General features: G+C 44.1%; 1 protein-coding gene across 3 annotated transcripts in view; it reads right to left on the bottom strand.

The window, feature by feature from the left end:
• MAPK8 (mitogen-activated protein kinase 8) overlaps window positions 1-14,895 on the bottom strand; it is an 80,693-nt gene that overhangs the window by 11,647 nt on the left and 54,151 nt on the right. For all 3 annotated transcript variants that reach the window (XM_053450658.1, XM_053450660.1, XM_053450659.1), the window contains 2 exons: window positions 12,398-12,563; window positions 8,402-8,473 (listed from right to left, as the gene is read on the bottom strand). In XM_053450658.1, the coding sequence (XP_053306633.1) occupies window positions 8,402-8,473; window positions 12,398-12,563 (238 nt within the window). The remainder of the gene's footprint in view (window positions 1-8,401; window positions 8,474-12,397; window positions 12,564-14,895) is intronic.

Below are 14,895 nucleotides of genomic sequence, written 5' to 3' on the forward strand. Positions count from 1 at the left end.
CGGTCTAACTTGTTAGATATTTGAATGGATTTGATGAATACCAGTAGGTAGATACTTAAATATTCGTTCACGCCTCAATTACCAGAGACATTACAAAATTTGATAAATACTGGTAAATAGAAAAAAATGACTACAAAATAAATTCCAATACATTCCTTAATTTTCATAAACCTTGCAGAATTATACATTGTAAACCTGAAGCATTTATATCCTATCAGCTATTTTATTGTGTTTTCTTTTTTACTATTTTCTGATAAATATAAAAATTGACTTACTTACACATGTTATGATTAGGGCTGCAACAACTAATCGATAAAATCGATAATCGATAATGAAATTCGTTGGCAACGAATTTCATTATCGATTAGTTGAATCGATTATTATCGATTATAAAATGAGGGTTTTTTCAGAGCAAACGCTCTGAAAAATCCCCCTCATTATATAATCCGTTTAGTCTGACTCACCGTCTCACAGCAGCAGCTCCTACTTACTCCCCCTCCCTGTAATCACTGTGACAACTGGCCCCGCCCCTTCCTTCTCCAGGCCAGAACCACATGGCTGTGACGCTCATCTAACTGTAAGTATATGTATATATAATATATATATATATATATATATATATAATGTGTATGTGTGTGTGTATATATGTATGTATGTATGTAATATATATATATATATATTTGGGCTACTGAAAGTTAGGGGAGGTGGGGGTTAATTTAGGGGCAGTTATGGTTAGTGGGGTGTTTAGGGTTAATTTAGGGGCAGTTATGGTTAATTGGGTGTTTAGGGTTAATTTAGGGGCAGTTATGTTAATAGGGTGTTTAGGGTTAATTTAGGAGCAGCTGTGGTTAATGGGGTGTTTGGGGTTAATTTGAGGCAGTTGTGGTTAATGGTGTGTTTAGGGTTAATTTAGGGGATGCTGTGGTTGATGGGGTCTTTAGGGTTAATTTAGGGGATACTGTGGTTAAGGGGGTGTTAAGGGTTAATTTAGGGGAATCTAAATCCTGGGGGCAGTGAAGTGACATATCTGGGGGTATAAGGCATATACAGTATATAAGGCATACGTGGGGAAGGCAGTGTGGCATGTCTGGGGAGGACGGAGTGGTGTATCAGGGTGTATAAGGCATATCTGGGGGTAGAGTGGCATATCTGGGGGTAGAGAAGTGGCATGTCTGGGAGGCAGGGTGGCATGTCTGGGGAGGATGGAGTGGGGTATCAGGGGATATAAGGCGTATCAGGCACAGTGGCAGATGTGGGAGGCAGCGTGGAGTGGCAGATGTGGGAGGCAGCGTGGCATATGTGGGAGGCATTGTGGAGTGGCAGATGTGGGAGGCAGCATGGCGTGGCATATGTGGGGAGGGCAGGGTGGCATGTCTGGGGAGGATGGAGTGGTGTTTCAGGGGGTATAAGGCGTATCAGGCACAGTGGCATGTGGGGGGTAGAGTGGAGTGGCATATGTGGGAGGCAGCGTGGAGTGGCAGATGTGGGAGGCAGCGTGGCGTGGCAGATGTGGGAGGCAGCGTGGTGTGGTATATGTGGGAGGCAGCGTGGAGTGCTGTGGTAGGCAGCGTGGCATATGTGGGGGGGCAGCATGGCATGTCTGGGAGGCAGCGTAGCAAGCCTGGGCTCAAATGTGCATATATTGGGGGGCTGGTTGGGAAATAAAGACAAGAAATGCATTTTATCAAAGTTTTTTTATTCTGCTGTTTGTATTTAACATCATTTGTTTAGTAAATTATTTTAAATAAATGAAAAATTTACATTCATTTTTTTTATCCGATTAATCGATTAATCGAAAAAATAATCGGCCAACTAATCGATTATTAAAATAATCGTTAGTTGCAGCCCTAGTTATGATGTATGTATCATCTTATTATAGTATAATTAATTTGCATTGAGAAGTTCAAACTAACAAATATAGGCATGTAAAAAAGGATCCATCAACTTATTCTGCAATTAAACCTTTTGGTTTTTGTGTACCCGGTGGAAAATCCAGTGTGCTATGGGAGGAGCCTGGGGGCCAGCCTCCTCTCTACAGACTATGGGCCCTGGCTTTGGAAGGGGTTCTGTTTTTTTTGGGGAGGTGGGTACAGGGGGTCCATTGGCACTAACAAAGCCCTGGCCACATGACCAATTTTATGACACCTTTGTGATGGAACCCTCCATCACTGGGGCCAATGGGGAGGCCTGAGAGCCAGCCTTCTCCCTACCGACTATGGGCCCTGGCTTTGTAAAGACTTCTGTGCCTAACCCCAGCAGTATATCTCATCACTTGCTGAGGGGATTATCTCTGGCAGACAACCAAGATATGCAGCCAGGGAGTGACCGCCATTGTTTTAGTTTAATGTCAGACTCCCCCCGCCCCCCTTTACAGACCTTTACCCCGGCCAAACCTTGGAACTGATTTCGGCCAGTAATAGTTAGTGGAGGTTGGGAAAACTAGTGTAGGGTATAAACAAATTGAAGACTACTTTGAATCTTTGCTAGTGACTGGGAAACCAGTCCAAGCGTGGAACAAAGGATTAGAGACTAGCGGGAACTACAGATGTAATTCCTGGGACAGCAACCAAAGGAGCAATGGGTCCTGTTGGACAAGCTGGTTCAACAGGAGGTAGACCTGGGCTCTGCAGTGGCATGCAGAGCAAGCATAATGGGAGACTGTGTCCCTGTCACCGGGGTAACAGGGACACCTGAGGACTCTTGCTCCATAGTCTTGAGTTTGGGGACTGGGTCTGAGGCAGCTGCCAGGCCAGGGCGGTTGCGGAAAAAGAAAGCCCTGCTCATCGGGCCGGGGGCACTAGGAAAACCTTGGAAACACAGGAGGTAGGAAGAGGGTCCTCTAAGGGGACACTCCAGGACGGGTACCGGGGTTAGTATGGGGATAGCTTTAGAGAACAGTGATTCTGCAGGAAGCTGGGAAAAGCCAGCGGGGAACACAACCTAGACTCCTGGGCCACCAAGCACAGTAGAAAGGAGCACAGGGACCGGGGTCTCTACCAGGGTCTCTGTGGCCAGACCTGAGGCATTGTCAGGGCCGTGGGGGCCAGTACCCTTACAGCGCTCAGCAGCTCAGCTGGGATCTTGGGCACCAAAGTGGGGTAACTCAGGGATAGGGACCTGAGTTTCTCTCAAGGACTCAGGGAACACTTTGGGGATAGGGACCAGTATCCGTACTAGAACACCGGGAGGGCTCTATCCTCTCTAGGATAAGTGCCGCTACTTAGGCACGGGAAATTCAGGGCAGCTCTGCGGGAATCTCGGGAGACAAGGGGGATACATAGGGACAGGGACCTGGGCTTCTCTCAGAATACTCAGGGAATCAGGGGACACTTTAGAGGAGAACACAGGGATAGGAACCAGGGCCGGCGACTGGTTACTGAGAGGACCCAGAGAATTCAGCAGCACCTCCGGCGTCCTCGCTAGGTCAGGGACCAGTGCCTCTACCAGGTCACCAGGGACTACAGAGGGAAGCCCCCTGGAGCAGTGACTCGGGCTTCTTCAAGCATAGCTAGGGGTTTGGTGAGGGAGATTGTGCCACTTACTCAGCCAGGGACTTTGAACCGGGCGGTGGGGACAGTCTCCCGCCGGGGTAGAGCAACTAGGGCTGTTGGTGGGAACTTGGGTCGGGGCTTTTGGCTTCCTCCTCCGCTTCTTCTTGGCAGCAAGGACATCTGTCCCTCTCACCAGGGCAGGGTCTCCTTGTAACTCCCGGAGCTCCGCTCTCCACAGCAAATCTTTAATGTCCCTTTACTGCCATTCCTCTTGGACCAGGCAATACATAACAGCCTCCAGCTCGGGGGGTAATAGCGTAAACCAGGAATTCTGCACGGTTGTCCCCGATTGCATCTCTGCGGTACTTGCAGGGGCTTCCGAAGGACGAGTCAAATTGGAAGTCATCATATATCAGTCCTGGTTCGACGGGGCTATAAGCAGCAGACGGTCACTGTGGTCTTCCCCTGCTAACTGCTGGGAGAAACCCTGCTACCGGCTCTGGAGGTCAAGCTCTGCGTATATGAGACTTCTCAATATATATAGGGACACTTGAAAACAGACACATTCCAAATTTCAATAAATATTTTTGTGGTCCTTAGTCCATAGGAAATATGAATCTATAACAGATGTCATACAGAATATCTTAGAGGCACATCCAGTGCCTTTCTCAAAAGCTGCCTACAAATGTTTCACATACCATTATATAAATACAAAATAAAAACAGTTAAAAACACCTGTAAACGTGTTGGTGTAAAGGTAAGACCCAAATCATCAATGTGTCTCCATTTAGCAAGAGGTTCCAATTCAACAAAATTAATCTACACATATAAGATAAAAGTTGAAATGGGAGGAATTAATTACCCTACATCACACTTTCATTCGCAGAATGGAATAATGAATACTCATTATGAGACATTGATATACAAAGCATATTATACGAAAATCGAATACCTTAATTAGCTATAACGCATATCAAAATTCAATTTAAATTAAATTGGATACCTGCATATGAAAATCTTTTTGCTCATTCCTTATACTAATAAATGTGTTATACCAGCAAATAACACATGTAAGGTATACAATATGGACAAAAGTATTGGGACACTTAACTATTACACCAGAGATTTATGACGGCATAATCTTAAATTATTTTGCACAAACCCTCACCAAGACCACCAATACCAGACACAATTGGTCTGCCTTGCAGCTCCTCAAGTGATTTGTGCACCTTCAGTAAAAAGTTAAATTTAGGCATAATATACTTAAGGTCTATATAAAAACTGGATTTCACTTATATTCAAAATATTGTATGTATACCTGTATCCAATACATATCAGTTAGTTCAACAAGAAATGCTGAGGTGCCCCACCAGCTGTAAGCTTTCAATAAACAAAAGGATCAGTTAAGTACTGTCAGGACCCGGGGGAGCAGCCCATGTGCAGGGGATACTGGGATCCTGTCTGCACCCCTTTATGCATATTGATGTAGGTACAGACAGGCGGACGGGTAAGAGGCCCACTGGCGGGGCGGACGGAAGGGAGGCCCACTGGCGGGGCAGACGGGTAGGAACAATACAGGGTCAGGTACAGGTCCAGAGCAAAGCGGTCTTCCAATGTTAATGCCAAGGCCCTGACTAAAGGGCAGGGCAGGTCTTTAAAGGCAGGGCTCAACTCAGGAAATAAGGTTCAGCTGTACCTGGTTATTGGGTTCTGAGCACTCCAGAGGGAGAAGGGAGGCCACTAGTGGTAGCAGATGGATATACCACATGAATGATAAAGCCATGGTTCAGGCAGCGAAAAGTGGACCCTGACAGTACCCCCCCTCAAGGAGCGGCCTTGGGGCGCTCCTAGGACAGTTGTGTGACAGTAGCCGATGGTGCTGAAAGCTCTCCTAGCACATACAGTGTTTTCAAACATGTGCATGTCAACACGACGTACAACAGTCCCATTTGACGCCACCACACAATCTGATGAAATGGCCTCCGTATCACTGGCCTGAGTATTCCCATAACCAGAGGTTGGAAAGGCTCCAAAGAGTGGGATTGGGCTTTACTGGAACTGGACTGGTTCGGGCTAGAGTGGCAGGCTAAACATGCAGCTGTTGCTCGTAACGGTTAAGTTCTTTCCTATGCAAAATTGTCCCGTCAGATGCTAGGATGTAACCAGGAGCCCCTAGGGAGTGTTTTTTGCAGTCCAGTCAGGGTCATCAGACATGGTCTGGAGTTCAATCTGACATGTAGGATCTCCTGGTGCTGGGAATTGGTTAACCCCTGGATCACCAGTCTGAGGAAGTGACAGGGTGTGCTACAGCTTTGATATGTTGCTGTTACATGCAGGTTCCTGGGCATGGGGTTTGTCAGAGTGGGTTGCAGACGGTTTGGCTGGCTTCAACAGACAAAATGTAATCCTATGGCCAGTCTCTCCACAATAATAACACAGGTTATCCTCTCAGGTCCAGAGCAAAGCGGTCTTCCAATGTTAATGCCAAGGCCCTGACTGAAGGGCAGGGCAGGTCTTTAAAGGCAGGGCTCAACTCAGGAAATAAGGTTCAGCTGTACCTGGTTACTGGGTTCTGAGCACTCCAGAGGGAGAAGGGAGGCCACTAGTGGTAGCAGATATATACCACATGAATAATTAAGCCATGGTTCAGGCAGCAAAAAGTGGACCCTGACAAGCACCTATTAGCCTCCTTATTCTAACAGGATTTATTCATAACCACAACTGCCCTGCCCTTGTCACCATTCTTGATTACTAATTAAGGGGAGGAGAGGGGGTAGATAGTGAGAAATGGAGGAGAGGGGGTAGATAGTGAGAAGGAGAGGAGAGGGGGTAGATAGTGAGTAGGGGAGGAGAGGGGGTAGATAGCGATAAGGGAGGGGGTAAATAGTGAGAAGGGAGGGGTTAGACAGTGAGAAGGGAGGGAGAGGGGGTAAGAATATTGAAAGAAAGGGTGAGAATGAGTAAGATAACGGATGAATTAATGTGTGGTTGAATTGTGTGAATGAGTGAGAGTATGCACTCATAAGACTTATAAGACGACCCCCCAAAATCTGAATATTAACTTAGGAAAAAAAGAAAAAGCCTGAATACAAGACGACCCCAAAGGAAAAAAGTTTTACCGGTAAATTTTAATTCACGTAAACTATTTTTTTTAATAAAAGCTATGATTGAGAAAAATATTTTTTTTGTTTTTATTTCTTGTATTTTCCAACCTGACCCCAGTTACGCACATCTGCCCCCAGGCTTGCCACTCCAATATGGCACTGTGGCCCATGATATGCCTTTTAACCCTCTATATGCCACTGTGCCCCATGGTATGCCTTTTGACCCATGTGCCACTCTGCCTCCAGAAATGCATTATACCCCTATATCCCATTCTGGCATTTAGGGGGTTAAAATGCATATTATGGGGCAAAGTGGCATATAGGGAGGTATTAGGCATTTCAGGAGGCAGAGTGGCATTAAGGGAGTTAAAAGGCATTGTATAGAGCACTCTGCCTCCAGAAATGCCTTATACCCCTATATGCCACTCTGGCATTTAGGGGGTTAAAAGGCATATTATGGGGCAGAGTGCCATATAGGGAGGTATAAGGCATTTCAGGAGGCAGAGTGCTCTATTAAACGCCCCCTTAACGCCACTCCAGAAATGCCCTATGCCCCCATTTAACACACACACACACCCTATACCCCCATTTAACTAACACACACACACACACTCTCTCTCTCTCTCTCACCGGTGCTTCCAGCCGGGGCAGCGGGTTGACGTTGCCTTCCGCTGCAGCCGGAAGGAGGTGGAGTTGGCAGCGGGGGTTTGTATGCGTCCGTCGCGTATACTTTCCCCGGCTGTCAGAGATCAGAGTTCCCCGCACCGGTGCGGGGAGCTCTGATCTCTGACAGTCGGGGAAGGTCTACGCGACGGACGCAGACAACCCCCGCTGCTAGCCACACCTCCTTCCGGCTACAGCGGACGTTGTCTACGCGGATTGCGTAGACGTCAACCCGCTGCCCCGGCAACACAGCAGGAAGCACCGGTAAGTGTGTGTATGATGGGGGGGGGTGTGAGACAGGAGGATCCTGGTCCCCTGCAGCGGTGCGGGGGATCTGGATCTTAGTCTCCTAATCAGACCTCTATTTGAGGTCTGATTAGAAGACGACCCCGATTAGAAGACGAGGGGTATTTTTCAGAGCATTTGCTCTGAAAAAAACCTCGTCTTATAATCGAGCAAATACGGTATAATATATACTTATATATATACAGGAAGCAGCACCCACAGAGACATAAGGAGGTTACTTAAGTAGTCAGCCGGCCCCAAGTGCTGTAAAATATCAGCGATCTACCCAAAAATCCTGGCCCCAGCCTGTTAGCTGTCTGGTCCCCCAACAACCCTACTACGGCTGTACACAAGGCTCACCTAGCTCCCCAGAATGGAGTACTGAGCCTGGTAACAGGCGAGCGCTTAAAAACAAACAGGGGGAAGATAACTCTCTGAGGGGAGTTCTAGGGTTTACAGTATCCTGCCATACCTGGATAAGAGGAGTGATCTTGCTACTGGAAGCGGCATAGAAAACATATGTACATATCAAGTTTTGGTAATATCTGAATATTATACATAACATTTTACTAAGAACAACCAGTTACTTTGGTTAATTAGACTTAAGTCTATTTAAACAGATATAAAACTGTAGTGTGCAAGAAAAAAAAACATGTGTGTAAAATTATGAACTGAATAATGTAGCAATAAATGTACAAATGTCTAGACTAAACCAATTTGTCAGTCCTTAAAAAGGAATATTAAATTGTACCACAACCAATAACATAAATGAAAACCCATAAAAAACCTAGCAGTGGGAAATACTAACTCTGAGCAGGAAGATGGGTGCAGGATAAGCAGAGCAAATGGGAAGGATACGGTCTGTGCCAGGGAATAGCACACCACCTTTGATCATTTCTCCCAAGATGCAACCTACTGACCAAATGTCAACTGAAAACAGAATGCAAAGGCATTAATAGAAAAACAGTCTGTAGTCCAGCAAGAAAGGAGACGGAGTGATGAAGTTTCCCAACTCAATTATACACCGTTTGAAATGTAGCCATTCTGAATAAGTGCTTCATTTAATTCTACACAAGATGTGTAGAACAACATGTACGATTTTCATATATCCAAATTTTTAAAAAGCAAACTTAACATTGATTTTTAAGTTTTTTTTAGTACATAACATAACATATAATATTGATTCTGATATGCAGTTTGCTACAAGGCTTAATGTTACTTTTTTTTGGCTACAGCCTGAAATTACCGTATTTGCTCGATTATAAGACGACCCTGATTATAAGACGACCCCCCAAAATCTGAATATTAACTTAGGAAAAAAAGAAAAAGCCTGAATATAAGACGACCCTAAAGGAAAAAAGTTTTACCAGTAAATGTTAATTCATGTAAACTATTTTTTTTTAATAAAAGCTATGATTGAGAAAAATATTTTTTTTTGTTTTTATTTCTTGTATTTTCCAACCTGTCCCCCAGTTACGCACATCTGCCCCCAGGCTTGCCACACCAATATGGCACTGTGGCCCATGATATGCCTTTTAACCCTCTATATGCCACTGTGCCCCATGGTATGCCTTTTGACCCCCTATGTGCCACTCTGCCTCCAGAAATGCCTTATACCCCTATATCCCATTCTGGCATTTAGGGGGTTAAAATGCATATTATGGGGCAGAGTGGCATATAGGGAGGTATAAGGCATTCCAGGAGGCAGAGTGGCATTAAGGGAGTTAAAAGGCATTATATAGAGCACTCTGCCTCCAGAAATGCCTTATACCCCTATATGCCACTCTGGCATTTAGGGGGTTAAAAGGCATATTATGGGGCAGAGTGGCATATAGGGAGGTATAAGGCATTTCAGGAGGCAGAGTGCACTATTAAATGCCCCCTTAACGCCACTCTGCCTCCTGAAATGCCTTATACCTCCCTATATGCCACTCTGCCCCATAATATGCCTTTTAACCCCCTAAGTGCCAGAGTGGCATATAGGGGTGTAAGGCATTCCAGAAATGCCCTACACACACACACACACACTTACTTACCGGTGCTTCCAATTTCCTGCTGTATTGCCGGGGCAGCGGGTTGACGTCTCATTCCGCGGCAGCCAGAAGGAGGTGGAGTTGGCAGCGGGGGTTTGTATGCGTCCGTCGCAAATACCTTCCCCGGCTGTCAGAGATCAGGAACTCTTGAACTCTGATCTCTGACAGTCGGGGAAGGTATTTGCGACGGACGCATACAAATCCCCGCTGCCAACTTCACCTCCGGAAGCACCGGTAAGTGTGTGTGTGTGGGGGGGCGACGACAGGAGGATCCAGGTCCCCTGCAGCGGTGCGGGGGATCTGGATCTTAGTCTCCTAATCAGACCTCTATTTGAGGTCTGATTAGAAGACGACCCCGATTATAAGACGAGGGGTATTTTTCAGAGCATTTGCTCTGAAAAAAACCTCGTCTTATAATCGAGCAAATACGGTACTATGTTGCCCTTCTAAATGTATAATATCTGGCAAAAATAAAGCATAGAAAAGCACAAAATCACTAAATATTTTAGATGGGAAAATAATTTTCAATGATTAAGAAATCTTTAAAACCATTTGTCATAAGTGACACCTCTACTGCTAGTAGGGCAATATGCATCCCAATGCAGATTTAAATTCTAGTCAAGCAACTATATTAGGGTACCCTTGTCAACTGCGAATATTGGATGGAAATAGTAATTAACTGCAGCCCTATAATGTTTGTTGTGGGTTCATTAAGGACCCTGCTTTTGTCATGCAGCCTAGGTAGCAACCTTACTGTTAATCCATCAATGGATTTGCCTTCCTCTTCAAATCTTATGGAATATTTAACTTTGCTAGCTAATTGCCATTATCATTTTCAGTATTTTCATTATTGCACAGAAGCAACTAAGCTTACATTTACAGTAATTATGGACAAGCACATATTCAGCTGACTGGTTTAGAATAGAGTTTTTCTGAGGGAGCAAACAGATCACCAAGTTCTGCATTTAAACACACTTAAAAGTCAAGGGGGTTGACAGGGATTGCTCAACAATCACGAAATTCTGCACTGAAACCCTGTAAATTTATCAGTATCTTGACAGCAATTGCTGAACGATAGGCTTTAATTTATCTCTTCCAGTTAAGTAAAAATGATAAAATACATACATACACACTATATGGAATTATTGGAACATCTGACCATTATACCAACAGGGCCTTTTTATGATATTGCAATCTAAGTACATATAAATATAATCTAAAAAAACAGACATTAATATGTAGTTGGTCCCTCCTTTGCAGCTATAACAGCTTCCATTCCCCTGGGAAGACCCAAAGATTTTGGAGTGTTTGTGCTGGAATTTTTGCTCATTCATCCAGTAGTGCATTTGTGAGCTCAGACACTAGTGTTGGACGACATGGCCTGGCTTGCAATCTCCGTTCCAGTTCATCCCACAGATGGTCCCTTCAGCATACCGAAATATTTTGGACAATGCTATGCTTCCAACTTTGTGGGAACATAGGCCATGTTATATTCCAGCATGCCTGTGGTCCAGTGCACAAAGCAAGTTCTATAAAGACATGGTTGGATAAGTTTGGTGTAGAAGAACTTGACTGGCCCGTACACAGCCCTGACTTCAACCCCATCAAACACCTTTGGGATGAAATGGAACCAGCGATTATGAGCCAGGCCTTCTTATCCAACATCAGTGCCTGACCTTACAAAGGCTCTAATGAATGAATGGGCAAAAATTCCTACAGAAACATTCCAAAACCTTATGGAAAGCCTTCCCAGAAGAGCGGAAGCTGTTATAGCTGCAAAGGGGGACCAACTGCAAATTAATGTCTATGCATTTAGAATGTAATGTCATAAAAGTCCCTGTTGGTTTAATGGTCAGGTGTCCCAATACTTTTGTCCATATAGTGTACGTATATATTCCTCTAGGACAGCAAACTTAAAGTACCCAGTAATAAACTTTGGACCAAATGGAAAATGTAAGGAAACCAATATCCTGCTGACCCAAAGCCACCCCACTTTGATGTGTGCAAGGATACAGTCCCTTCCAGGGAAGATAATTTTGTGACATATAATTTCTCCCATAATGCACCCCACTGACCACATATCCACTATGAGTGTGACATCACAAGGGAAGAGGGTGTAGTGGAAGCAAAAGGATGACAGAGAAAGAGATGTCAGTGAAAACAGCCAAGGCAGATCCTGAAAAGGGTGAGAAGTTAGCATGGAAAAGACAGAGGAGCTCAGGACATTGCTAAGAGGTCAGCAAATGATTTAACACAACTACCAGGAATACCTGGTCTAACTCATAACACCAAGGAGTTAATAGACAGTTCAATATTGTGCTTCAAGTGTGGCATCCCTCAGAAAAATTCACGTATCACGTGGAACCTTTAACTTGTCTGAGACAATATGTATGTTGGCATGATCTATAATATTCAAAATGGTTAACGCAGAGAAGCCTAAACAGATTACGCAAGCAAAAGATAAATTTGCTTTATTGGATATTTTATGTTAAGTTTGAACTAATTTGGCACTTATATATGTTCTCTGAACAAATTGTTAATTTGGTTTTGAACTGCATAAACCATGTAATCCCCTCACATAAGTTCCACTGCAGCTCATTCTATCAATGACAACAGCGCTCCTGGCATTGATATTGGATTGTAAGCAACAGTGATTACATTTAATTTAAAAACACAAAAAAACAGGTGGGACTGAGATTAATGATCTGAACTGGGACTGAAGATCAAAAATAAAAATCTATTGGCCAGTTTACTTATGTCAGCTCCGTGGTGGAAAACAAGTTACAGAGATGCAGAAAACAATGTACAGGGGGTCACTGACCATTCTCTTTGTAGCCCATGCCCAAGATGACCTCAGGGGCTCTGTAGTAACGAGTCACAACATAAGGGGTCATCATGAAGCTTGTTCCAGCTGTCCGAGCAAGCCCAAAGTCCAGAATCTTCAGGGTACAGTCTGACTTAACAACAATGTTACTAGGCTTTAAATCCTGTGACAAAAATACAAGGTGCCAGAGGAAACAAGATGATATATTTGGAAAAAAACAGAGTTACATGGAAGAGACAATATGACTTGTTAATAGAATTGCTTTATATTCTATAGCTGTGGCCTTCAAATCCAAAAGTTTTTGAACACTTGACAATCATATATAGGTGTGATGGTCAGGTGTCCACAAACAAGCTCATATGAGTTTGTTGGATGTCCCATTGTAAAACGATGGCCATTAATATGGAGCTGCCCCCCCTCCTTTGTTGCTAACACCATAACATTTTGGATTGTCCCTTTGGTAATTTGTGCCCATTCAGCCAAAAGAAAATTTGTGAGGTCAGTTGCTGATGGTGCACGAGTAGGCCTAGTTCGCAATCAGCATTTTAATTTACCCCAAAGGTGTTCAATTGAGTTAAAGTTAAAACATCTCAAACTATGTCTTTATGGACCTTGCTTTGTGCACAGAGGCACAGTCACTTTAGAACAGGAAAGGATCAAAGCCCAAACTGGTATCATATTATTACCCTTAACTGGAACAAAAGGGTCTAGCCAAACAATAGAAAACCCCAGCCCATTATCTTATTTTTTTCTAAAATTCACATTAGCTAGACAGGTTTTAAGTTATCAAGCTCTTGAATACGACGTATTCTACTACCAAGGTTTGTCTATGGAGATGGCATGCCTATGTGCTTGATATTTTACAACTGATAGCAATGGCTGAAAAACCTAAACTTTTTGTTTTAACCAATGAACTCAATGGTTTTTAACCAATGTTTTAACAGGGTTTTTACACATCCCACAGCAGGGACTGGGACTCCTAGGTAGTTCCTGCAGATGATACAAGTAGCAGTGCTTTATTCCTTTGACTGCCAGGTTTAGCCAAAGTTTTCCTCTTGGGAGGCCAGGAAATTTGCTATACCTCACTTTGAGTAGGATTCCTTCAGCTTTGGGATTATGTATAGAACACCATTGAAAGAATAGGCCTTAACTTCTTGTTTGGGTTGTTCTATATTTTTTTGAAATCTACAGGCCAAAAGTTTTGAGAATGACATTAGTCTTTACAAAGTTTGCTGCTTTAGTGCTGCTCCACAAAGTTTGGTGCTTCAGTGTTGCTGCTTAGATATTTTTGTCAGATGTTACTATGGTATACTGAAGTATAATTACAAGCATTTCATAAGTGTCAAAGGCTTTTATTGACAATTACACTAAGTTTATACAAAGAATCAATATATGCAGTGTTGACCCCTCCTTTTCAAGACCCCTGCAATCCACCCTGGCATGCTGTCACTTAACTTCTGAGCCACATCCTGACTGATGGCAGCCCATTCTTGCATAATCAATGCCTGGAGATTGTCAGAATTTGTGGGCCTTTGTTTGTCCACCCAAGTTCTCAATGAGAGGCGTAGGGAGTTTCCTGGCCATGGACCCCAAATGTCTATGTTTTGTTCCCAAAGCCACTTAGTTATCACTTTTGCCTTATGGCATGGTTCTCCATCATACGTGAACAGACATTGTTTGTCTTCAAACTGTTCTTGGATGGTTGGGAGAAGTTGCTCTTAAAGAATGTGTCGGTACCAGTCTTTATTCATGGCTGTGTTCTTAGGCATAATTGTGAGTTAGCCCATTCCCTTGGCTGAGAAGAAACCCCACACATGAATGGTCTCAAGATGCTTTACTGTTGGCATGACACAGAACTGATGGTAGCGCTCACCTTGTCTTCTCAAGATAAGCTTTTTTACCGGATGTCGCAAACAACCGGATAGGGGATTCAGAGAAAATGACTTTACCCCAGTCCTCAGCAGTCTTTCTCTGATGCTTTTCCTGGAGAGAAGCTGCCCTTCCAGGCCATCCTCATCGTGCGTGCAGATGCACTCACACCCGCCTGCTGCCATTACTGAGCAAGCTCTGCACTGGTGACGCCTTGATCCCGCAGCTGAATTAACTTTAGGAGACAGTCCTGGCACTTGCTGGACTTTCTTGGGTGCCCTGACGCATCCTTCTCAACAATTGAACCTCTCTCCTTAAAGTTCTTGATGATCCAATAAATGGTTGATTTAGGTGCAATCTTACTAGCAGCAATATCCTTGCCTGTGAAGCCCTTTTTGTGCAAAGCAATGATGACAGCACGTGTTTCCTTGCAGGTAACCATGGTTAACAGAGGAATAACTATGTCAAGCACCACCCTCCTTATAAAGCTTCCAGTCTGTTATTCTAACTCAATCAGCATAACAGAGTGATCTCCAGCCTTGTCCACCTCAACACTCTCACCTGTGTTAACAAGAGAATCACTGACATGATGTCAGCTGCTCCTTTTGGGGCAGGGCTGAAATGTA

This window comes from Spea bombifrons, chromosome 11 (assembly GCF_027358695.1).
Source record: "Spea bombifrons isolate aSpeBom1 chromosome 11, aSpeBom1.2.pri, whole genome shotgun sequence".
In the NCBI taxonomy this organism is placed as follows: domain Eukaryota; kingdom Metazoa; phylum Chordata; class Amphibia; order Anura; family Pelobatidae; genus Spea; species Spea bombifrons.